This window comes from Aspergillus undulatus, assembly GCF_047715775.1.
Source record: "Aspergillus undulatus strain CBS 261.88 unplaced genomic scaffold BDV17scaffold_1, whole genome shotgun sequence".
Lineage (NCBI taxonomy): Eukaryota > Fungi > Ascomycota > Eurotiomycetes > Eurotiales > Aspergillaceae > Aspergillus > Aspergillus undulatus.
Window position 1 is genome coordinate 1146303 of NW_027396605.1, and position 22235 is coordinate 1168537.

Genomic DNA, 22235 nt, shown 5'->3' on the forward strand with positions numbered 1-22235 from the left:
TAACGTTTCTGTCCCTCTCGCCCTCTTGCTTCTGAGATGCCAACCTTAAAGGTAGCTGATCCGTACTGCTACTCTGTGCCTACCCGCGAGAACCGAGGACAATCACAACCTAGACGTATTACACTTGAAGCGATCCTTATTTTTGACGTTCTCACCAGCGGCCAGGGCAACAGTATGAACGGTGGCAGATCGACCACGCCCCGCGGTTCCTAGTGCAATTACTACGCTCCATACTTTCGTTCAGCCCCAGGCTCCGAGAAAAGCGACTTTGTCCCATTCTTTCGCAATCTAGCAGACTAGCAATGGTTTTGAACAAATGCCACCTTTAGAAATTCTTTGGTCTCGTAGCCAGTTCTTGTTTCAACCTCGTTCCATTTCCCAGCGTCCAACGAAGCCTCCTCAAATGTTCACTTCCCAGCAATCTTCCGCTGACCGAATGGCGGTATGACAGCGATAACAGCAGCATATGAGTAAACCGTGTCAATAAAGGGTTGATTGCCGTAGCCAAGGTATGCGAGTGCTCTCTTTGCATGCTTGCGCTCAGAAATCCAGGTGACGTTTCTGACATCATAAGCATCCCAGTCCTCAAAGTGTATCTATGTATACTTGGGTTAGTATTCGTACATTTTGAATTAGACATTCCCCTGCTGCTCTCGCGGTGTCCAATATCTACCTACCGCAAGGTTGTCCTCCGCACAGGCGGCGCCGTCCCCAATTATGTGTTCGTAGAGTTGTTTTCCCACTCTTTGCTTTTTTTGATCGGGCCCATCTTCGTAATGATACCTCCAGCTATAGTTAGACTCTTCTAGAATAGGGAGGACTTTGACTTTGGCTCCGAGACATTTGAGTACAAAGAAGACCATCAGGTCACCCCCCTTTAGGCCTCGCGGAAGCAAAGCCTTCGCGTGCTTGGTATTGTGAGGATAGGCATGAGAGCAATAGAATCCAAGTACAACCCCCTGTGATCCAATCCGCATGATTAGAAAATTCCAGCGATCTGGGGGGGCGGCGGATGGTTGATCTTACCAAACTTCATGAAGCCTGGCTCGGAAAGAAGATCCTTCATGAAGCCATATAGAGGTAACGACTTTGGCTGGAGAACGTAGTTCGATGGGGATCCGGTGGCCCTTATTCGTTCCGTTACGTCGACGTAATCCGCTCGCCCTCGGTGATGGTTTCGATTTCGTGCCTTCAATCGCAATAGAAAGCGGCCCACTGAATTGCAGAGTCGCTTCGATGGCTCCAGTCAAATTCAGAGCTTTGTCCAGCATGCTGAACAGTGAACTTCCCACCTTTGAATCGCGAAGATAGGCAGATAATCAACGAGCCAATCTGACTCTCAGAGCGCCAAGTGTCCACATGTTTGCGAAACAGACCAGGCGGGCCTGAGTATACCTGTTCATGACAAAGTGGTTAGCAACCTTCCTGCTATGAATGCTTCTTCGGATCATACATTTAGCTTGCATAACTCGACACGGAGTTTCCGAAATCCCAGGCTGTTCTCCAGTTCCATGCTCACGCTCGGGACTAGAATCTGGTTCATTTTCTAAACAATCCCAAAGTCCGCTGAATGGAAGGTAGTCGCAAAGTCTTCAGGGTCCAGCTTTCCTGCTTTGCGGTCCTCTTTCTCAAGAACCTCCTCCTGTCCCCTGCCGAGTGTAGCCGGTTCGCAGTCCTTGACAAGCTGCTGGAGCACTGAAATTCCATCCTTAGGGGGCAGAACTAGCTTTGTCGTAGTAGAACCAGGCTTGGTCCAGAAGATGTTCTCAGGGGGGGAGGTTTGCTTTTTGGGTCCGTCGTGTTTTTGGTTATCGGTAATAGCTATGGTGCCTCCACATGCGAATGGACTCTTGATATACTTCTCCAGCTGACGATAGTTTTCCAGTATGGCAGTCTGAGACAGGGACGAAGTGGTTGATACCTTGTCATCTTGGCTCTGTTTACCATGACTCTGTCCGTCTTTCAGCCTGTTGAGAGTGCTCCTCAAAGCTTGATCGAATGCATCCGGCATTTTGGCCACGGAGTAAAATCACTTTCCTTACAAAGAGAGAAGAGAGTGGAACACTGAATAAGGGAGGAGCGTCTCTGGATTTGGACGGGAAACTGCTTTTGACGTTGAACAAACTGTTATATGGAAGTGGGCGAGCTTAAGGTTAGCTGTGAATGCTTCTGGGAACCATGCGCTGTTGACGTGACCTTACAGGTAACTGCTGCCTACCGCAGCCTAGGGCAGTACCTGGCTCTGCCATCTCTGAAGCCGTTGTTCCAGTGCTGCCTGTCTCGTCCGACCATGGTCAGTAGAGAGTAGAGACCCGATTACCTACCTACTTAGTATATGGTGGAGCGAGAGTCACATGACCTCGAGGCGACTTCCTTCTGCACGCCAATCCACCCCGCTACCAGTTCTTCTTCTCTCATGAGAAACGACCTTTTCGCTGCTTGCTCGTATGCGTCCTTGCTCTCTATGCTATGTATGTTGCCACAGTATTTGAAGGTCCCTTGGGTTGAACGTCTTGTCTTCTTTTGTCCAGCCTCGATTGAGGCGCTTGCACAGAGTGAGCCGAGACTCCATGACCCTTGAACTACACATAAATGTTCTTCGATACCGAGCTCTGTTCCGAGCTGAGAAAAACGCTGTTCTTCATCCAAGTCGATGAGTCCGAGTAGGATGAGAAAGCAGAAAATTGGCCATGGACTCCGATTACCCGCCTCTACCATCTTCTAGAGCGACTGATTCTTCGCTTCAGAACTTATCACTCTCCGATGGCGAAGCTGCAACTCAAGTATCCTCTGGAACAAAGACGCCAATTTCCATGACAAACGGTCAGGGTCAGGACTTCTCTCAGCCCCAGGCGCAAGTCATCGTCGAAGATGGCGATCTTATTTTGGAGTATGTTGCCTCAAAACTTACGGACCCAAGTGTCACATTTACCCACCGCTGGGTAGTCTCCAGTGACACATTAAGGGAAAATAGTCCCTACTTCCGGGCTCTTCTGGATCCCAACAAGTTTTCCGAGGGTAGAGCTCTCATGAAACAGAGAGAATCACATGGCCCTCATGCAGGCCTTGTGACGAATGGAGACGCTGCTGGGCCTTCAGGTCTCAGACCTGGAGTGCATGGCTTTCCTAGTTTACGGTTACCAAATGACTACTTGTCGCATCGTCTTGGACCAGACACTATTGGCTTTTTCCTCAGGGCACTGTCTTTCAATTCCTTCAACGAAGAAGAGAAAGAAAATTTCGATGCAGAAGTAAAGACTCAACGGCCATCTTTTGTTGCTGGTGTGATTGAGCTAGCAGATGCCTTCAACTCTCCTCAATTCATCCAGGATACCCTTAGACGGTCCGGTTATACGCTAGGAAAGCCAAAGCTCCCATTGACCAGATTTACTTCCTCAATGCTAAAACTAAATGAGGATCGTGTGCGGCAATCTATTTACATAGCCAATTTTCTGAATGACCGGGTCATTCTACAAATGCTTACCCATACCCTGATTGTCATGGGGTCAAGATTCTGGGTCAATGGTATAGAGCGCCCAGAACCCGGTACTCTTCCTTGGCACTTCTTTTCCGGCGGCCTTGAAGGTATGCTCCTGTAGAATGACTCAAGAATTAACTTCCACCAGCCTACAGCCCGCTGACTTCGTACAAGAGGAGCTTTACTACCGCCGCCAGTCCGTTCTGAACACCATCACCGATCTTCAAGCACACTTCCTTCGCATCTATGGCGCTCTCGAAGTAACTACCGCCACTAAGCCCGGCATCATTTCTACTCCATCAGCAGCAACATCTCGACAATACCAATGCCGCTGCGGCCTAGGTAACTCCAGCGCCTGCGACACCTTCCACCTCGGCCAAATGACCCGCTTCTTCTCCCTCCGCACAAAGACTATCTTCGTCGGTTCCACTCTCATAGACCCGGACTTCGATCCAGACATAGACGAAACAGAAGCTGAACCAGAAGGCCAAGCGGAACGCCCCGCCGATATCACATCAATCATCTCCCTCCTCAAACAATGCCCGGACTACCAAATCGACTCCAACCATACGGCCTGCGGCATTCGACGCCGCTTTCTCCCGTCCCTGGATTGCATCGAGGGCTTCGTCGGCGACGAGCGAGGCCTTCTCGGCATGAACCTGAATCGCTGGCGCGGAGAAGGAAACAGGGGTGTGGTCGGATTGGCATGGCCTCATATCCAAGGATCATGGGCCAATCGCTCTCATCGTAGAGCACTTGTGATTGATCTTCGCCTGGCCAGGATCACAGGTGTACCGCGCTTGTCACCTGGGACTCCTGCGGCGGAGTTTCGCGAGGAAGATGCGCGGTTGCTGTTCACTGCCAAGAGAAGAAATTGGGAAGCCTGAGACTTGCATTCTTGGATGTGTTTGGGGACAATGTTCACGAGTATATAGACAGAGGACGCTATGCACAATACCCTTAAGATATTTACTATAGACATGCGTCAAAGGTCGAACAAATATAGAATATCATATCCAGTGCTCTTGCTTCACATAAGCCCCTTTGAAATGAGACCCTATGGCTTTCCCCTGGAGAGCAGCCCCTCCAGCTGCACATTTGGGTTTTTTTATTACCAGTGAACCTGTGGATCTGTGGTTGGGCTCAACAAAAATTGGAGCAGCTGGGAATCGAACCCAGGACCTCTCCCATGCTAAGGGAACATTATACCACTAAACCACAGCCCCATTAGATGAGAGAATGCTCCCATTTTGACAATATGAGTCAAGATGATATCTGCTGGGCGGGGGATGGTGCCGATTATTTGTTTGTCTGGTTTATACTGTTCATTGGGTTCGACACAGTTTACTGAGCTAACTGGCTGGCTGGAAATATATTCACTTGGGGCTCGGTTTACATTTGAACGTGAATCGCATCTTTGACCAAAAAAGGGTTGCGTGAAGCCCAAAGGAGCGATCAAGATATCTATATTGAATAATATACCATTTGAACGAAGTGTTTGCTAACAAATCTTAACGCAATCCGAAGTAGTCTCGTACACAGAAAAGGCGAAGGGCCGAACGTCATTAGTAAGTGGTAACTCCGATAAGGTAGAGAGATTATTCAATAGTATAGTTCTCCGCGACGCTCTTGACGTCCTTGGAGTACCCCGTGCTCTCTCCCTCCTCTATGAGCGAAATGTCTGTGACGTCGACTTCGACAAACGGACTAGGCTTGGCGAACCGCACAATCATAGGGAAGAACTCGTTCTCGTCGTCACCCGTTGACTCGAACTCGAAGCTACCTGAAGCGTTCTCCTCGTCCACGTTTCCGATGTTCCAGTCGATGCTGTCGCCGGAAACCTCGTAGACAGCGTCGAAACTGGAGACAGCGGGCTCTGACGTGCCATAGGGAATGGTCACGACAACGTCTCGAAGGCTATCGGCGCCTGTGAGCTCATACTCGACGGTTACTGTGGTTGAGTCGGAGCCCTTGTTGACCCAAACGGTGAATGTGATTGGAAGGACGTCAGTGTTGTCAGACCCCGCGCCTGCAACGCGCCAACGGAGAACGCCGATTGAGTTGTTAGCTGGGAACCTCTTCGAGGTATCTTTCAGCTGAATGGTAGAAGAATTGCTGAACGCGGCCTTGTCGACATTTGGGTGAGTGCGGAACTGCGCGCCGTGGGTGGGATTGGCGAGAAGGTCAAGTTTCAACTTGGTAAATGCAGGATCGCTGATACGAAGTTGGAGGTCACCCTTGACCTCGAAGGATTTGAGCGCACCTTCACGAGTGAGCGAAGCGGATATGCTTTCGGCAATGGTGATCTGAATCGGTTCTCGGTCTGCAGAGAGTGAAGGACGTCCGGAAGACACCCTTTCGGCGACTGGGGTTGATGCCTGCGGTGTGACCAGGGGGCTCGCCTCTTCAGCCTCGGGGCCAAAATCACCGCGAACCTTCTCATAGATGTCCGTAGTCTTCGACTTCTTACCCAGCTGCATTCCCTTACCGCGGGTGGGCAACGGCCTAGCGGAGAACATATTATTAGAGGGACGGTATTACCTCGGGGGGAGGATAATCAAGACATACTTGGCGAAGGTCTTCTTCTTTTCCGCTTCGTAGCTGTCGTAGGTGTCGGGTACGGCAGGACGCGAAGGGGGAGTGTAGACGGGATAGGAAGGGGTTCGAGGGGCAATGCTGCGAGAGTTGCGGGCAGCTTCCTTTCGTTGCATCTCCAGCTGCTTGGCCTTTCTCTTGCGTTCCTCGCTGGCTTCAAGCTCTTTGTTCTGCAAGAAGTCAGCAACCCGTCCAAGGCAAAACATACGTTAGAACGTACCCTTTCGATAATCTCTTGAATCCGCTCTTCGTGACTCTCCATCTCCAGGAAGGTCTTGATCTGAGAGAGCGACAAGTTCTCCCTATACCCGAGGGTCACCAGTTCGTCATATGCGCTGAGCAGTTCGAACGCATTGCGCAGGATTTCCCGCTCGTCTAGACTCTTGCAGATGCTGGTTGTAACTTGTGCGAATAGGTGAAGGCTGTCGATATCTTGTAGGATGTTTGATTGGCGGTTTGTGATGAGAACGATGTATAGCTCGTCGAGGGGCTGGTAGACGAAGCGGACATTGTCCTGCTCGACGGTCGTGTGCTGGGTACCGGAATCTGCGAGTTTCGGGAACGATGCAAGCAGGGCTTCGATTCTAGAGCGGGCAATTTCTCGGAATTGGCGCGAGAGCACTGCTTTACCCCCGCGGGTGCATATTGACGCTGCAAGAACGACCTGGATTGTGCGGACCTATGAGCAGGAGTGGACATGTAAAAGGGGCTGACTTCACATACCATGATCGCGAATGTCACGAACGAGACTCAAAGGAAAGTTTCGGAATCCAAATAGAACCGGCAATTGGGGTTGTGAAATGGGAGACGACGTGTTCCGCCGGGAAAGCCTGATACGTAGATACTCCCCCGGCGGCCGAGGAGCTGGAGTCTTGCTGTTCTCTTCGGCCGCTGTTGGCCCGTGCACTGCGCTATCCCCTCGCTTACTACTGAGCCTGCCCGAAACACACCGTTTCCAGCGACTCCTGTTGAACAAAGTCATCAGCTACCTCCCGCCACTGCAGGAGACGACGACCCTATATCTATTTTCGCTTTTCACCGGTTAATTCACACTTTTCTTGTTCACTCAAGGGCGTTCACGGGGACAAACATATGTCTGGCTGAAACGCCGCCAAGAAATTTTTCAACGCGCCTTCAGCCTTTTCTCCAGGTCATGACAAATTACATCGTCGTTCCCATTTTCCAACATGGAGGTTCCGTCGATGGACGATAATATGGAAATGGCATCCCCTTACCAGGGACACGCCGATGATTTTGAAATCGATATTGATGTTATGGAGGACCAGGCCTCAAACCCAGATAGAGATATGTCAGCTGTGGATGAAGATATGGATAACTCCCACGACATAGACCGTGAACACGATGGATCCCCAGATGAGGATATGCTTGATGACGAAGCCGAGCCATCTATGGTCGACGCCGATGATTACGCCGAAGCAGACCAGACCGTCGACGAAACAAAGACCTACGAGGCGGAAATGTTAGAAGACGACTATGATGAGGACATCGATGCACCTGTTCCGGAATCTGAACTCGAAGTCCCTGCGTCTTTTGAGCACGCAACCAATGAAGAAGGCGCGGAGAGTCTAAGCGAAAAGAAAGCCCCTGAGATCAGCAACGAAAGCCCCGTTGAGCCCCAACCCGAAGCGGGAACCAATTATTTGGACGAGACTCAGAACAAGCCCCCGCCGGTTACTGAGCAGGCTGCCGACGACCTGGACGGTAAAAAACCGGTCGAAGAATCAGAAACAGCCCACGTGGAGCCTCGGCATCCGGAGGATAGCGCCAGGGATACTAATGAAGTAGACGAACAAACACCGCAAACGGAGCCGCAGACGACGCATAGTGAACACCAGGAACCATCCGAGGACCTGCAAAAGCCCGATCAAGAGGACGGAGACCTGGATAAGGTTCAGTCATCGAATGATGACCGCGGGGAAACGGAAGTAGATTTACAAAAAGAGCAATCCGTTGCTGAGTCGAGCGTCCAGAAAGCCGAGCAAGATCACGAATCGATTGAAGATACCTCACTCCATCCGGTCAAAGTTTATTATCAACAAAACGAAATCTCTCTTTTTCCCCCGAGGGAAGGGGACTCCTCGGAGACGTTCTTCTTGGAAGATGAGGGGTTTGCCTACGAGAACTTCGGAACGCTCTTTGGTGCTTGCCGTGAAGTCCTTCAAAGCCACATCGTGGATAATGAGGTTCTAATCATTGATATTGAGGCCTTGGGTTTCCAACTAACAGAGGTCAGTGCGCTAGTGTCCCTGCCAAGGTATCATTTGCTAATAAATTACAGGACATGCGTGAGACATACAGTTTCAACTTAAAACAAATTGTAGATGTGTATTTGCAGCTTTGCCACAACGACGGCATTGAAGAACCGGAGGCCCTATATCTCACACTTACCACGAAAAGAACTGCTGCTGAGGAGCTGTCGGAGCTTATGCTAGCTGCAAGTGAAGGCAAGGGATTGTCTGAAATTCAGGCTTGGGAAGTTTACCCCGATGCAGAAGATGCAGCAGAATATGAAGACCTCGCCCAGAAATCGTATCCAGAAGAGAATGAGGGCACCTTGGATCATCAAGGAAAGACAGCTGATCCAGCTGATCCCGAGCTGAAGCCTTCGTCCCATGACCAGGATGCATCCAATTCCCAGGAAGACGACCAGGTGCCTCAAGCAAACCGAAGTTCTGAAAATGTCGATATTGACGAGCACACCATTGAGGCTGCCGACCCGGAGGGCGTAAATGTTACATCAGTCGATGCCGAGTCTCCCCACGCCGCAACTCATAACTCAGAGGAGCAGAACACAGAATCCACTGGTACAATTCAGCCGTTACCCTCAACGGATGCATCCGAGGAGCGACCAGAGTCCGGAGAAATTGCCGAAGATGACTACGATAAAAACGAAGACGAGGATGAATATCACGAGGAATACAGATTCGATGGTGAAGCTCATCCCGAGGATGGATCTCTTCTGCCTGCTACTGGATCCGCTGACAATCTGGATGAACCCTTGACGGACTATGCTCAGCATCAAGGAGAGGAACATCTGGAAGAATATCATGATCTAGAATCAGGATACGACGAGCAACCAATCTTAAGGGAGAACGAACCTGCTGCTTCTCAACACACAGAAATCAAGCCTGATACTGCTCAGGATGATGAAGGTGTCGATGATAGCGAAGTCCCCCAGGATAGCCCCAAGGCAGCAGAACCTGTTCTGGATGAATATTCGCCGGAGCAGTCCCACCAAGCCCAGGACGTGGTAAATGACTCACCTAACGTGGCAGAAGAGTTCAGCAATTCGAAGGATGAGATTGAAGCCTCCAACGCAATCGAGCACGGTGAAGTCGATGATACAGCCGAGGGTGAGGGTGCCTTTTCTCTACACCCAGAGAACGACGACAAAGCCGACTTGCCGTTTGAGGAAGAAGATTACTTAGACCTGGGCATCGAAGATGACCTCAGCGAACATGATGAAGACCAAGATATCGCATCTACTGATCACGTTTCTGGCAAGCGCTTGCGTGAGCCTGAGGATGAACATGATTTGCCTGAAAGCACAACCCCAGAGGTCAAACGATCTCGATCTTCATAAGTTCATCTTGGTTCATCTTGATTCATCGAATACGGCACTGATTCCCTGTTCTTTGCACATGTTCCTCGGAGCCTTGGGTTTCCAGTGATTCGATATCTAACGACTCCAGCATTTCATTCATGCTGGCCATGAGGCCCGAGAATCGATCCGAGTTGACAATTATGGGAGGTTTCTGAGTGTAACACGCGACAATCACACGGTCATCACGCCGCCGACTTTTCCAGAGTCTTAGGTACGTATCTACGAACTAACCGTCCTCTCATCGCAGAGAGTGTCTTGAATAGGTGCTTCTTCGATTCCTATCTGGCCGGACATCCCTGTCGCGGCCAGCGATTTAGGTTTGTACCATCAACACCCCAAACAATGATTTCCACGCCTTCTCGCTCTTGTCCCCGTAAATGCCTTTCAATTACCCCCGTTTCTTGTCTTTTTCTTTCGCCAGTCCTTGCACATTTTCTGTTAGCGATACCTCGGGAAATGACTTGGCGTTCTGGTGATATATATGGAGATACCACTTCTTCCCCTCAGGGATGGATTTGTTTACGCTCGCATTGCGCGAATGTGAAACAGATACATACATTGTTGTATTATATCTTTGAATCAAAAGGCGTGCAGTGAAGAGATTTGCTACAGCTTCTGGGGTTAGTTGGTGACTGGATCTTAGGCATCACTGTTAATGTATTATATGGCGGTTGATAGAGAATACTGTTACTATACTTGACTAGTTGAGGGCACATTATCCTCATACCTATGGTGCCTACCCTACTCTACATCACTTTCCACAGATACTATGGCACTAAAAGCGTCCTGCCGATGGGGTTTCGTCCCGAACACCGGTTGATACCTCAATCTCACGCAGACTTGTCAAACTGACTTCCTCTTGAGCTGACCATCTGACTTTCTTAATAGGATCACAAGGAAAGTGTTTGGCCACACGAGGGGATGTGATGGAAGCAGTCGATCGATCCTTGTCAGGTAGGGGCCGGACAAGCTAGCACGGTCCGTGGTATTTTTGTAGGGCTAGCGTTGGTGTCTAGACAAAGTTATCAAGTGGCGGCAACCCGGTGAAAGACTAGATATTCGAGGCCACTGTAGAGCGCACCAAGGCTTGATAGCAGGGTAAAGCGTGCTGTCTTGCTCTCCCATGGATCTGAGTGTCCGCTGTCCGTAAGGTCTTTGATGTGCCACATGAGTAGAGTCAACAGGCTTACAAGGTGAATATGCTGCCCACGCTTGTTTCTCAACCGTCGGTATTAGGTATTGAAACTCGATAGGATGTCCAAGCTCTATAAGAACAGCATTCAAAAAGCAAATCGTCCTGGGAATCTCATCTTTTGTGGGTATACCCGTCTGCCTGAAAGAAGTATATATTGACACATAGCTTGGTTGGAGTTGATAAATATTTTCTGTTAACGGAAGTCCAGCATTAGTATAGGATCACAAGAATGCGATGGGAGACCAAGAAACTAAATAATGCATCGAACGATGGCATAAACTGGAGGCGCTGCTTAGCCTCGGTGGGAGCTGCACCTATTTCTGGGCTGCGGTTGAAACGCCGATCGGTCACCTTGGCCGCGCGAAGGGGCTGGAAGAGATTCAAACATTGCTGAGACAATTGGAATGGTACTGCTGGCCTGAGAAAATGAAATAGTAGATTATAATCTGTATAGACAGATGGTGGTAATCATAGTATACTGGCGTATACTGAATGCTGACAGATAGAGTGATTGTTGTGCAGTGTTCTATTTCGGGCGCCTCGAATCTGGGACAGGAATCTGGACCTGGCTGGCTTGCGTAGGCGTCGAGCATCCCAGACAAACCGCTGGGCAGATTACTTATTGGCGGTGCGACCCTCTGGTTTGCCTGGCTGAAACTGTCCTTTGCAACCGGCCCTTGTTCATTCTCTCCTTCTGTCGCTCTTTCACTCTCGCTTCTGCGCTTCGCGGTATTCCTTACTTTCGTTTGAACTGTCTTCAAATTGATCGCCAACCTCCAACTTATACTACTCAGTACTTGGTTGCCGCCTTCGTTCGCTTCGGCCACTTACGCGTCCAGATCCAGTCCCAGCAAACCCCACCGCACGAGTGCAGCAGTAGGTTAGCAGCAACAGCCCGGCCGCAGCCAGCCTCCGAATCGACCACCATCGAGATCGATCTCTCCAGACATCCTTCCCAGCGTTGACTATCGTCCGACTTCCAACTGTTCCATTCTTAGGCTGCAGGGTCTTCAGCCGCTCCATTCCTTTCACTCGCTGCCCTTGTTACGACTCGCGTCCTCATTCCGAACGGTTCTCGTCTTGCCGCATTTTGGGTGCTTGACTTGCCGACCAACGATCCAACGAAACGTCCCGATACCACTCTGCGATCGTTCGCTTCGACTCGCTTTTTCTTCTTTCGAATAACTGCTAGAATTGGAGGCTTCATACTAGGAGGAGCAATCCGCTCCTAAAGTGTAACGACGATGATTTCAGACAAGTACGCATTGCATCGCATCGCTTGTTTCCGGCTCTCTTGATGTGTTAAGCCACCGCATTCTAATCGGATGACCCGGTCAACAGGTATATCGGCCTTCTGTTGGCCATTATGTCCACAATGGCTATTGGTACGATATTCCGCTTTCCTTTATGTCCTGCATAGCGCTGACTTTTCTTTAGGCACAAGTTTCGTCATTACGAAAATAGTATGTCCTTTCCGAGCGGGCCTTCCCTTCTACCGATAAACCGATGTTTATAACATTCTTCCTGGACAAATCGCTCACCATAATAACAGGGTCTGAATCATGCGACGGAACAACACGGGTTTGAAGGCGAAGGTTTCTCATACCTGAAGAGCCCAACGTGGTGGGCTGGTGTCAGTATCTGTACGGAAACTCGTTGCTACACAACATTGTTTGGGAGGCTAACAATGTTGCAGTGGCCATCGGAGAAGCCGCCAACTTTGCTGCATACGCGTTTGCTCCCGCTATCTTGGTCACACCATTGGGCGCGCTCAGCGTTTTGATTGGGTGAGTCTGGGTTTCTGTCATACGGACAGTGCTCGAGTAAACCGACCATTTGCTAATATCTTCAAGTGCCGTACTAGGGTCATACTTCCTCAAAGAACGGCTCGGTGTCTTGGGCAAACTGGGTTGTGCTATGTGCCTACTTGGCTCCGTTGTTATTGTCCTACATGCGCCTCCTGACACGCCCGTCGAGACGATCGACGAGATTTTGCATTATGCGCTCCAGCCTGGTACGTCATGGTATTGGACGTGTCATTCAGAGACCTTCTAACGTTCAATTCGTTTCTAGGCTTTTTGATCTATTGTCTTGCCGTCGCGATCTTTGCCACTGTGATGATCTACCGAGTCGCACCAGTATACGGGAAAAAGAACCCGCTGATTTACATCTCGATTTGCTCGACCGTCGGATCTGTTTCCGTCATGTCAGTCAAAGCTTTCGGAATCGCTCTAAAGCTCACATTAGGAGGCAACAACCAGTTCACTCATGCCTCAACCTACGTCTTTCTCATCGTCACAGTCTTCTGCATCCTCACGCAGATGAACTATTTCAACAAAGCTTTGAACGAATTTTCGACCTCGATGTGGGTAACTCCACCCGCACGAAGTCCGATCTGACTAACGAACTCTAGTGTCAATCCGTTGTATTATGTCACATTCACTACCGCGACGCTCTGCGCTTCCTTCATCCTGTTCAAGGGATTCAACACGACCGACGCCGTCAATACCATTTCACTTCTTTGCGGCTTCCTGATTATCTTCTCCGGCGTGTATCTCTTGAATATCTCCCGAAATGACCCAGACGGACAAAGACTCAACGCAAAATTTGACGACGAGGGAGTTCCCACCGACGGAATTGCAGGCTTCCAAACACGCCGCTCGATGCAGGCGCGGAGAAGCGGTGACCCCCATCGCCGAAGCTCATCCAGCATCGCCTTCCTGAGCGGACACGGTGACCGTGAAGGCCTGATCCGCTCATACGATGTCGAGAACCAAAATTTCGGTCTCTCCGAATTGACCGAGGAAAGCGACGGAGAGCCCGGCCCTACCTTCAAGAGGAGCGAGGAGGTAGATCATTCATCTGCGCAACGGAAGAAACACGATGATCAATAGTACGACCCATGATTTCGCAGCTGTCTGCTGGCTGTGCTAGCTTTGTTTACGACAGATTTTTATGTCTTTTTTTGCGTCTCTTTTCCCACCTACTTCAATTCTCTCTACTTGCCATCACACCGCGATTGTCTTGCTCGAAAGCCTGTAACGATTAGGCACCATGTACTTTTACCTGCTCCGATGGCAGGAACACTTCATGGACGAGATCCAGCGGCCGATTGGCGCTCTTTGGCTGAATTGCGGAGAACCCGCTATTCGGGATGACTTCACTATTGATTGGGCAAAAACGCAGGCGTTAGAGCTTGTGAAAGGATTTGATTTGTATATACCTACGCGTTGATGTCGATTTTGAGATAGATTCCAAGCGTTTTGTCTCTGCTCTCAAATTACGTCATAGGCTTGCGTAGAGTGCGCATGCTCCGGTTTGGCTTATTGATTTGCAGCGAAGAAATAAAAAAAAAATATTTAAAAAAAAAATTTATATACAGTCGATAGCTGTCTGGTTTGATATAATTAAGGTTTCTAGCCTTAAGCGACGACTAGTCGACTACTTTATCTTGGATTTGCTGCGATCAGCAATAGTCGAGTGGGGGGTCATGACACAAGACGACCTCATGTGGACTGCAGCCCGATTGCAACCATATACAAGATCTCGATCGTCCAACTTCCTTTGAGTGCACAGAGAGAATGCCTACGAAAATTCTGACCACTGCATACTTGCCCTCCCGCTGTGCTGGTTAGTACAGTCTGAACTTACGATTCTCGAGGACTTCCTACGCGACCAGATTCCCCATCTCGGCGAAATTTACGGCCAGGCACCACGACTGCCCGGTGGAAGGCGGACAAGATGCCTAGTCTGCTGAGAAAGATAGTCATCTTCGCAGCGGCTGAAGGGCTCATCCTTCAATCCGCAGGTAATGGACTGCGCTACAACGCCAACAGCGAATCCTCATCGATTCGCATCGACTACAAGACGAATCACATCTCGTCATATTCTAGTCCCGCATCAGACCCAAGCGAAGAGAAAGACTACGCGGGCTTAGAAACGTACGGACTCGTGGGTAAGTGAAAAAATTGTCTTTGACATTATCGATCGAGTCCACGTCGTGCTAATATTCTCCCATTTGATCATCCCAGGCCTTCTATCCGTCGCGTCATACTCATTCCTCATAACAATAACCCAGCGCCAACAAGTCGCCCAAATCCAAGGAAAACCAATCTATAGCATCGCAAACGTCGCTGTCATCCCGACCTCATCCCACGAAGACGCCAGTCGCGCGATCGCTCAGGCAAAAGAAAGCATTCTGCAAGGCAGTCCAGAAAGCGACGACAGTGATGCCGCATCGGAAGATACAGATGTCTCGGATGTAGAGACTGATGGAGGCGATACGGAGGTCAGCACGGTGCCCACCTCGCCTGTACGCGAGGCGCGCCCTGCCAGGAGAAACGATAGCATCAGCAGTAATATTACTGAGAACATGATGGGGAAGAGGCTAAGGTTCGGACGCTTCGCGGCGAATTGGCTGTCGCGGAAGGCGATGGGGCTACCCGGTCTCGGGACCGCGGAGTTGAATACCGATGACAATGATACCTCTGGTATACCGTTGGTGGAGTTTAAGGAGGGTGGTAAAGGTGATTCTGGTGGTGACCCTGTGGCAGCTCGTACCGCGGATGCTGTTAATACGGACGCGGAGTCTGCTACGCCTGCGAAGGAGGGTGCTTTGCCAGCGGAAGAGGTCGAGCCGCCGACTGCGACGCAGCCGATTGAGTTGCTGCCGAAGTTATTGAGTTATACGAAGCTGATATTCTCCTCGCGCAACTTCTTCTTCTCATACGACTATGACCTCACCAGGCCGATCAGTGCTCAGCCGGCTGCCACAAATGGGCATTTGCCGTTGCACAAGGCTGCCGATGAGTTGGTGAGTTCTTGATCCTCTGGTATCTATTGATATAAGCTAATCCAACGCGACTAGTACTTCTGGAATCAAAACCTCATGCTTCCGTTTGTTACAGCCGGGGCGCATCATGTTGCCCTGCCGCTAATACAGGGCTTCGTCGGCCAAAGTGAATTCACCGTCGCCGCAAAGTCGGATTCCTCGTCTTCTCAGACGGAGCCCTCCGAGGCACGCATTCTCGGCGAGAAACAAGAAGCGGAAGAGATTCAAACAGCCGGCGAGAAGCGGAACTTCCTTCTTACACTGATTTCTCGCCGGTCTCTTAAGCGTCCGGGGCTGCGGTATCTTCGTCGCGGAGTAGACGATGACGGGAACACCGCCAATACCGTGGAAACAGAGCAGATTCTCTCAGTGCCGGACTGGGATCCTGCCCGTAACGTTTACTCGTACCTTCAACTACGAGGCTCCATTCCGCTATACTTCTCTCAGTCTCCATACTCCTTCAAGCCGGTGCCTGTTCTCCACCACTCGACTGAGACTAACCAGTTTGCGTTTGAACGGCACTTCCGCACCATAAGTCGCAGGTACGGGAAGATCCAGGCTGTTTCTCTCATTGATAAGCGTCCTCCCGAAATCAAGATCGGCGAACAATATGAGAAATATGCTCAAGAGTTGAACAAATCTGGCGGTATCGACGGCGTTCCGCTTGGTTTCCAGTGGTTCGACTTCCACAATGAGTGCCGTGGGATGAAATTTGAGAACGTGGGTCGGCTCGTTGATAAACTGGCCGATACATTGGGAGAGTTCAAAAGTATTGTTGTGAACAACGGCAACGTTCTCCAGAACCAGACGGGCATTGTGCGGACCAACTGTATGGATTGCCTGGACCGCACAGGCGTCGCGCAATGCGCGTTTGGCCAGTGGGCTCTGGAGCGCGAGTTAAAGCAGGAAGGTATTGATATTGACCTGGGTGGTGATTCTTCTACGAGGTGGTTCAACATATTGTGGGCCGACAATGGAGATGCCATATCAAAGCAGTACTCCTCAACAGCAGCGCTGAAGGGGGATTATACCAGAACCAGGAAACGAGACTACCGCGGAGCTTTGAATGACTTTGGCCTGACACTATCTCGGTACTACAACAACATTGTCAACGATTACTTCTCGCAGGCATGTGTTGACTACCTCCTGGGGAATGTTTCCACCCAGGTATTCCAGGAGTTCGCAACAGAGCTGCAGACAGCGGATCCCGGAATATCTGTTCAGAAGCTCAGACAGAACGCAATCGACACCAGTTGCCGTATCGTTATCAGTAATCAGACCGAGGAGTTCCTAGGCGGATGGACCATGCTTACGCCGCGACAACCAAACACACTCAGGACATTGCCATTCGAGGAATCAGTCATGCTTCTTACAGATGCTGCCGTTTACAGTTGCCGCTTTGACTGGAACACCGACAAGGTATTGTCCTTTGAACGAATCGACCTCCGCTCAATCACACGAATCAACTACGGCACATATATCACGTCAACCCTAACAGATGCACAATCCGACGAGCAACGCAACATCGGACTGGTACTCGAGTTTCGCGAGGGTGACAACAATGCACTCCGAGTCAACACCCGCTCCCTTCAGAGCGAAGTCGATCCCAAAGCGCTAGACAACAACAATCAGTGGGATGTAACCTCGTGGTTCAAGGGCTCGCAGCGGGCAAAAACGCGCATCATGGCATTCAAAGCCCATCCGCTGTCCAATTCAGTGACGCAAACGCAGCGCAGGAAAAGCGCTACAGTGAGCGAGAGGGAATGGGTGCGGAATATCTGTGAGGAGATTGAGCGAGCCGCGACGGCGGGTGAGAGCAGGCAAACGGATGGCGAATCCCGTTTCTCTGTGATTGAAGAGGCTGAGATCATATCGCTTGCCGAAGCGAAGAAGCGCACGGGGCTGCTGGAGCATTTGGTGCACGACATCAAGAAGATGGTCTGGGCTTAACTTGAAGCTTTGATCTTATTTGTGGATATACCCTAGAGTTAGATAGCAGCTAAAGCTGGAGAGGACTGGGATACGACTGAGACTCATATACGGAACTCGTAACTGCAAGATTAATCCGTGTATTCTAATTCTTATAACCTTATTATTTGTCTCTTGTCTGATGTTGCAATTGTTCAGGCCTCAAGAAACCATCTAGATGCCCGTTTTGTTACGGTAATGGCCAGTGCGGACGGCCATGAACATGCGCAGTAAAGAGTTGGTTGAGAACTCTAGAATCTGCTACATAGTCTAGGTTGACGGGACTTTATTCCTCTTTGTCGGAATGAGTCCCCTCCCGAGCATCTGGGAAGTACTGAGTTTGCCCTAAGAGTCTGACTTTTCTCTTTGCTATTCGGTGTAATCATGATGTTGTATCGAGTTGACGGCGCTGAACTTTCTTACTGTTCCTTGTTGGGCTGGGCATAATCCCTGTAAGCGGCGGGGTCCTATCTTTGTATGTTCATTTTTTTCACGCTTGATAATCGTATCGGTCTTATCTTCAAAGCGACCTCGAGCAGAGCGAGCACAAGACGTTGTTCTGGGGAAGGGTTGGAGCAGAGTTCCCACTCACACAGACACAGCGGGGTTTGCACTCTGGGCCTACACAATTGCCGTCCACCACCACACTCCCTCCCAATCTCCTGCGGGCCTCTTCTCCCCTCTTCTCCCCCCTCTCCCTTTATTTTGCATCTCTTTCGCCATATTTGGGATTCAATTGTTATAGGTTGAGTCCGTCGCTTCTCGTATAGTTTCTTTACCATGGAGTGGCAGCCTCAGGAGGAGCCACTGGGGCAGCTGGCCTACTGCCTCAGGGATTCGTTGAATTCTTACAATCCGCCCGCTCAAAAGCAGGCCGAACAGGTGTGTTGCGCATTCGTATTCACTTTTTGCTACTTGTCGCTCTCCTTCTTCCGCTTCGCTTCTCTATGTGCCAATATTCGAAGTTGCAGCCCGGATTTAATGTCCAGCTTCCCCTGTCTGCGACCGGACCTAGTTTAACTCCCTGTTGCGCCTGGAAATTTTTCTATGATGGAGTGGACTGACATGAATGCACGCTTCGGCCCCGACAGATGCTCGTACAAGCAACCTCGTCGCCCGATTTCGTCAATTATCTGGTTTATCTCTTCTGCACGCCGCAGAAGCCCTCCGGGCTGAATATGGAGCTTGCGGAATACGAAGTCGTCCGAGTCGCTGCGGCCCTGAACCTCAAAATGAAGATCCACGTTGCGTACAACACTATCCCCCAGGACTCTCTCTCATATATTCGATCCGCTACACTCGTCGGTCTCCGCGATGCCAACCCGCAGGTGCGGAACTCCGCCGGTACCGTTATAACAGAGTTGATTGCAAAGGCAGGGTTATTGGCGTGGCCCGAGGTGCTTCATGAGCTGCTGGCGCTAGTTGAGAATGGAGATGGCGCTACTACGACTCGGGAAGCGGCCATGTCGGCGCTGTACAAGGTCTGCGAGGATAACCGCAGAATTCTAGAGCGGGATTACAGCGGGCAGTGTCCCCTGGACGTTATCATCCCGAAGCTACTGTCGTTTAGCTCAATCGAGAGCTTCAAGATTCGCGAGTCCGCGCTGAAAGCAATTCTTATCTTCCTTCCGCACCGACCCAAGGCCCTTGTTGCTCAAATGGACGTGTTCTTGTCGCAGTTGTTCCAGCTTTCCAGTGACACTTCCCTGGAAGTTCAGCGGACGGTGTGCCAGGCTTTCGCACAGCTCGTGGACTTTGCTCCGGAGAAGCTCATTCCCCACATGGAGGGGCTGGTCAACTACATTATTATGCAGCAGCAGAGTCAGATCGACCCGGAGTTGAACCTCGATGCGGCCGAGTTCTGGCTGGTTGCGGGTGAGCAGGCTGCGCTACAGCAGCCGCTAGCGCCTCACATGCCTAAGATCGTGCCGGTGCTATTGCAGAGCATGGTATATGATGAGGAGGAGGCTGAGCGGCTTGCCGCAGAGGGCGACGATGCCGACGTTGAAGACCGCGAGGAAGACCTGAAGCCGCAGTTCGCCCGATCCAAGGCTGGCCGCTTAGACATGTCCAAAACTGGTGGGCAGCAGAATGGTAATGCGCCGGTGCCGGCACTGGAAGATGATGACGACTTGAGCGAAGGCGAGATCGAGGACTCTGAGTTCGGAGATGACCCCGAGGATGAGTGGACACTGCGCAAGTGCTCTGCTGCTGCGTTGGATGTCTTTTCAAACGTTTACCACGAACCGATTTTCGAAGTCATTCTACCTTATCTCAAGGAGACTCTCCGCCACGAACAATGGGTGCAGCGCGAGGCTGCTGTTTTGACGCTCGGTGCCGTTGCCGACGGCTGTATGGACGCAGTCACTCCCCATCTCCCAGAACTTGTCCCGTATCTCATCTCGCTGCTCAACGACTCACAACCTGTGGTCCGACAAATCACCTGCTGGTGTCTCGGCCGTTACTCTGAATGGGCTTCGCACATTGAAAACCCCGCGGAACGTTCGCAGTTCTTCGAGCCTATGATGGACGGTATCTTGCGCCGGATGCTCGATGGAAGGAAGAAGGTTCAAGAAGCGGCTGCCTCTGCCTTTGCCAGCTTGGAAGAAAAGTCCGACGCCAATCTTATCCCATACTGCGAGCCTATCCTACGTCAATTTGTGCTCTGCTTCGGAAAATACAAGGACCGGAACATGTACATTCTCTACGACTGTGTGCAGACTCTGGCCGAGTGCGTCATGGGCGAATTAGGGAAACCTCACCTTGTCCAAATCCTCATGCCCGCCCTCATCGATCGCTACAACAAGGTGTCAGATCAGTCTCGAGAACTTTTTCCCCTGCTGGAATGCTTGGGATACGTGGCTGCTGCGTATGGCGACGGGTTCGCTCAGTTTGCGCCTCCGCTCTTCCAGCGGTGCACCAAGATCATTTACGAGAACTTGCAGGAATACGTTGCCTCGGTCAACAACCACACCATCGACGAGCCCGACAAGGACTTCCTGGTGACAAGCTTGGACCTGTTGAGCGCGATCATTCAGGCGATAGACCCCAACAAGAGCGGAGAGCTGGTCGCCAACTCCCAACCCCGGTTCTTCGACCTGCTCTGCTTCTGCATGGAGGATCCGAACTACGAAGTGCGCCAGTCATCATACGCCTTACTCGGCGACTGCGCCATCAACATCTTCCCCCAACTCGAGCCATTCACCAACAACATCCTGCCAATCCTAATCAAGCAGCTCGACCTTGATCTCATCCGCGACGACGACCGACACACTGGATTCAGCGTGCTCAACAACGCATGCTGGTCCTGCGGTGAAATCGCAGTGAACGAAAAGGCCGCGCTCTCTCCCTACGCAGACAAGCTCTACCACGGACTCGTAGCGATCATCAACAACGAGGAGATCATCGACTCGGTCAACGAGAACGCCGCGATGGCACTAGGCCGGTTGGGAATCTGTTGCTCGGACCAGCTCGCGCCCCGGTTGGCCGAGTATGCGGGTATCTTCCTCAAGTCAATGAGCAGGATCGACTTTACGCGTGAAAAGGCATCCGCGTTCTTGGGATTCAACCAGGTCGTTATGAAGAACCCGGCGGCTATGGAGTCGAGTCTTGGGGATTACTTTGCGGCCATTGCCGCTTTCCCGAGCAAGTCGCTTCACCAGGATGAGTTTCAAGATATCCAGAGTTCTTTCCAACAGGTATATTCCCCCCCCTTTCTCCCGTTCCCACCTCTTTCAAGCTGAGTAATACTAACAGAAACAGGTCCTCCAAGGTTACAAAAATATGATACCCGATTTCGATTCGTTCATGTCCCAGCTTCCGACCCCGGTCACGCAGAAACTCCGCTCTGTATACCAGATTTAGATATTCCATCCATTTCATCTCATTTCAGTCCATTTCGTCTTATTATTTCTGTCATGTTTCAGCATTTCATTTCGTTCATGGGTACTGGCGAAAGGCGTATAAAATCATCATCATCTACTTTGATTTCTTTTTCCTTCCTACTTGATTTGATTCATATCTTTGTTTTCAATTTCATCAGTATATTTACCTTCATTCCCCCCTCAATTTCTCACTTTTTTTACTGCTTATGGCATTGCGATCTGGTCTGGATGCATGATCTAAAGAGGAGGAACACTGCCTGAGCAACGGAATCTCGATGGATATAAATGATATGTAACCTTCATTTCTATGTCTGAACGAAGGGCTTACATATTGACGAGGAAGAGGAAGAGGTGGAATTCCAAGCCCGAACTCAGGTCTGGTCCTGAGTCCGGGTAAGTATGAGAGACGCCTATGGTAATGGAGTGGGATGGCATGGCATGGCACGGCCGGCTTCGTTCATTGATGCTTTATGAGATGATTTTCTTTGCGATTTTAGCTGTACATCTGGGTCCTTTTTTTTTCTTGCACTTATTTGCGTTAGATAGACTAGGTAGCATATTAGTAGATTTTCTGATGATAGCCTTTTTTTTGTTCAGTCAGTATGAACGCATGGGCGGAGAGTGACTGTTTCTTGACTTCATGGAATAGTGATTTCAGT

The 22235-nt window shown here is 50.5% G+C and overlaps 9 protein-coding genes and 1 non-coding gene across 10 annotated transcripts; 5 read left to right on the top strand and 5 right to left on the bottom strand.

The window, feature by feature from the left end:
* Positions 1 to 407: 407 nt before the first annotated feature.
* BDV17DRAFT_286197 (uncharacterized protein) lies at positions 408 to 977 on the bottom strand (the record flags this gene model as incomplete). Its single annotated transcript, XM_073760854.1, has 2 exons — positions 408 to 596; positions 678 to 977. 2 exons carry the CDS (start codon positions 975 to 977, stop codon positions 408 to 410), a joined length of 489 nt encoding a protein of 162 aa, XP_073621326.1.
* A 144-nt stretch (positions 978 to 1121) lies between these two features.
* On the bottom strand, positions 1122 to 1533 carry BDV17DRAFT_249374 (uncharacterized protein). The gene is made up of 2 exons (XM_073756216.1): positions 1454 to 1533; positions 1122 to 1395 (listed from the first exon to the last, which is right to left on the bottom strand). Exons 1-2 carry the CDS (start codon positions 1511 to 1513, stop codon positions 1192 to 1194), a joined length of 264 nt encoding a protein of 87 aa, XP_073621327.1. The 5' UTR covers positions 1514 to 1533; the 3' UTR covers positions 1122 to 1191.
* Positions 1514 to 2233, bottom strand: BDV17DRAFT_249375 (uncharacterized protein). Its single transcript, XM_073756217.1, has 2 exons — positions 2202 to 2233; positions 1514 to 2124 (listed from the first exon to the last, which is right to left on the bottom strand). Exon 2 carries the CDS (start codon positions 2009 to 2011, stop codon positions 1547 to 1549), a length of 465 nt encoding a protein of 154 aa, XP_073621328.1. The 5' UTR covers positions 2012 to 2124; positions 2202 to 2233; the 3' UTR covers positions 1514 to 1546.
* A 194-nt stretch (positions 2234 to 2427) lies between these two features.
* BDV17DRAFT_249377 (uncharacterized protein) lies at positions 2428 to 4680 on the top strand. Its single transcript, XM_073756218.1, has 2 exons — positions 2428 to 3585; positions 3653 to 4680. The coding sequence occupies exons 1-2, from the start codon at positions 2691 to 2693 to the stop codon at positions 4363 to 4365; spliced, it is 1608 nt and encodes a 535-aa protein (XP_073621329.1). The 5' UTR covers positions 2428 to 2690; the 3' UTR covers positions 4366 to 4680.
* Positions 4633 to 4704, bottom strand: BDV17DRAFT_t14. The gene has a single exon. It is a non-coding gene; the product is annotated as a tRNA-Ala (tRNA).
* A 170-nt stretch (positions 4705 to 4874) lies between these two features.
* On the bottom strand, positions 4875 to 6908 carry BDV17DRAFT_8684 (coatomer subunit delta). Its single transcript, XM_073765265.1, has 4 exons — positions 6797 to 6908; positions 6294 to 6737; positions 6047 to 6243; positions 4875 to 5983 (listed from the first exon to the last, which is right to left on the bottom strand). The coding sequence occupies exons 1-4, from the start codon at positions 6797 to 6799 to the stop codon at positions 5077 to 5079; spliced, it is 1551 nt and encodes a 516-aa protein (XP_073621330.1). The 5' UTR covers positions 6800 to 6908; the 3' UTR covers positions 4875 to 5076.
* A 148-nt stretch (positions 6909 to 7056) lies between these two features.
* On the top strand, positions 7057 to 9859 carry BDV17DRAFT_8686 (uncharacterized protein). Its single transcript, XM_073765267.1, has 2 exons — positions 7057 to 8322; positions 8373 to 9859. Exons 1-2 carry the CDS (start codon positions 7261 to 7263, stop codon positions 9675 to 9677), a joined length of 2367 nt encoding a protein of 788 aa, XP_073621331.1. The 5' UTR covers positions 7057 to 7260; the 3' UTR covers positions 9678 to 9859.
* A 1700-nt stretch (positions 9860 to 11559) lies between these two features.
* On the top strand, positions 11560 to 14248 carry BDV17DRAFT_249384 (DUF803 domain membrane protein). Its single transcript, XM_073756219.1, has 8 exons — positions 11560 to 12151; positions 12235 to 12278; positions 12331 to 12356; positions 12446 to 12536; positions 12590 to 12680; positions 12747 to 12907; positions 12967 to 13258; positions 13307 to 14248. The coding sequence occupies exons 1-8, from the start codon at positions 12138 to 12140 to the stop codon at positions 13785 to 13787; spliced, it is 1200 nt and encodes a 399-aa protein (XP_073621332.1). The 5' UTR covers positions 11560 to 12137; the 3' UTR covers positions 13788 to 14248.
* A 50-nt stretch (positions 14249 to 14298) lies between these two features.
* On the top strand, positions 14299 to 17850 carry BDV17DRAFT_249391 (SacI domain protein). Its single transcript, XM_073756220.1, has 3 exons — positions 14299 to 14848; positions 14925 to 15706; positions 15761 to 17850. Exons 1-3 carry the CDS (start codon positions 14635 to 14637, stop codon positions 17672 to 17674), a joined length of 2910 nt encoding a protein of 969 aa, XP_073621333.1. The 5' UTR covers positions 14299 to 14634; the 3' UTR covers positions 17675 to 17850.
* Positions 17851 to 18020: 170 nt separating this feature from the next.
* On the top strand, positions 18021 to 22176 carry BDV17DRAFT_249393 (putative importin beta-2 subunit). Its single transcript, XM_073756221.1, has 3 exons — positions 18021 to 18574; positions 18784 to 21390; positions 21455 to 22176. The coding sequence occupies exons 1-3, from the start codon at positions 18473 to 18475 to the stop codon at positions 21554 to 21556; spliced, it is 2811 nt and encodes a 936-aa protein (XP_073621334.1). The 5' UTR covers positions 18021 to 18472; the 3' UTR covers positions 21557 to 22176.
* Positions 22177 to 22235: the final 59 nt, after the last annotated feature.

Bases quoted from the DNA above. Each gene is read 5' to 3' on its own strand.
- BDV17DRAFT_249384 (XM_073756219.1), top strand. The intron at 12,279-12,330 runs GTACGATATTCC...ACTTTTCTTTAG, and splicing joins TATGTCCACAATGGCTATTG to GCACAAGTTTCGTCATTACG. The intron at 12,537-12,589 runs GTACGGAAACTC...ACAATGTTGCAG, and splicing joins GTGGGCTGGTGTCAGTATCT to TGGCCATCGGAGAAGCCGCC.
- BDV17DRAFT_249391 (XM_073756220.1), top strand. From the start codon at position 14,635: ATGCCTAGTCTGCTGAGAAAGATAGTCATCTTCGCAGCGGCTGAAGGG. The intron at 14,849-14,924 runs GTAAGTGAAAAA...TGATCATCCCAG, and splicing joins AGAAACGTACGGACTCGTGG to GCCTTCTATCCGTCGCGTCA. The intron at 15,707-15,760 runs GTGAGTTCTTGA...CAACGCGACTAG, and splicing joins ACAAGGCTGCCGATGAGTTG to TACTTCTGGAATCAAAACCT.
- BDV17DRAFT_249375 (XM_073756217.1), bottom strand. From the start codon at position 2,011: ATGCCGGATGCATTCGATCAAGCTTTGAGGAGCACTCTCAACAGGCTG.
- BDV17DRAFT_8686 (XM_073765267.1), top strand. From the start codon at position 7,261: ATGGAGGTTCCGTCGATGGACGATAATATGGAAATGGCATCCCCTTAC. The intron at 8,323-8,372 runs GTCAGTGCGCTA...AATAAATTACAG, and splicing joins TGGGTTTCCAACTAACAGAG to GACATGCGTGAGACATACAG.
- BDV17DRAFT_249393 (XM_073756221.1), top strand. From the start codon at position 18,473: ATGGAGTGGCAGCCTCAGGAGGAGCCACTGGGGCAGCTGGCCTACTGC. The intron at 18,575-18,783 runs GTGTGTTGCGCA...CGGCCCCGACAG, and splicing joins CTCAAAAGCAGGCCGAACAG to ATGCTCGTACAAGCAACCTC. The intron at 21,391-21,454 runs GTATATTCCCCC...TAACAGAAACAG, and splicing joins TCCAGAGTTCTTTCCAACAG to GTCCTCCAAGGTTACAAAAA.
- BDV17DRAFT_8684 (XM_073765265.1), bottom strand. The intron at 6,244-6,293 runs GTACGTTCTAAC...GACTTCTTGCAG, and splicing joins TTCAAGAGATTATCGAAAGG to AACAAAGAGCTTGAAGCCAG. The intron at 5,984-6,046 runs GTATGTCTTGAT...GTTCTCCGCTAG, and splicing joins AAGAAGAAGACCTTCGCCAA to GCCGTTGCCCACCCGCGGTA.
- BDV17DRAFT_249377 (XM_073756218.1), top strand. From the start codon at position 2,691: ATGGACTCCGATTACCCGCCTCTACCATCTTCTAGAGCGACTGATTCT. The intron at 3,586-3,652 runs GTATGCTCCTGT...ACTTCGTACAAG, and splicing joins CTTTTCCGGCGGCCTTGAAG to AGGAGCTTTACTACCGCCGC.
- BDV17DRAFT_249374 (XM_073756216.1), bottom strand. From the start codon at position 1,513: ATGGAACTGGAGAACAGCCTGGGATTTCGGAAACTCCGTGTCGAGTTA. The intron at 1,396-1,453 runs GTATGATCCGAA...TGTCATGAACAG, and splicing joins TCGAGTTATGCAAGCTAAAT to GTATACTCAGGCCCGCCTGG.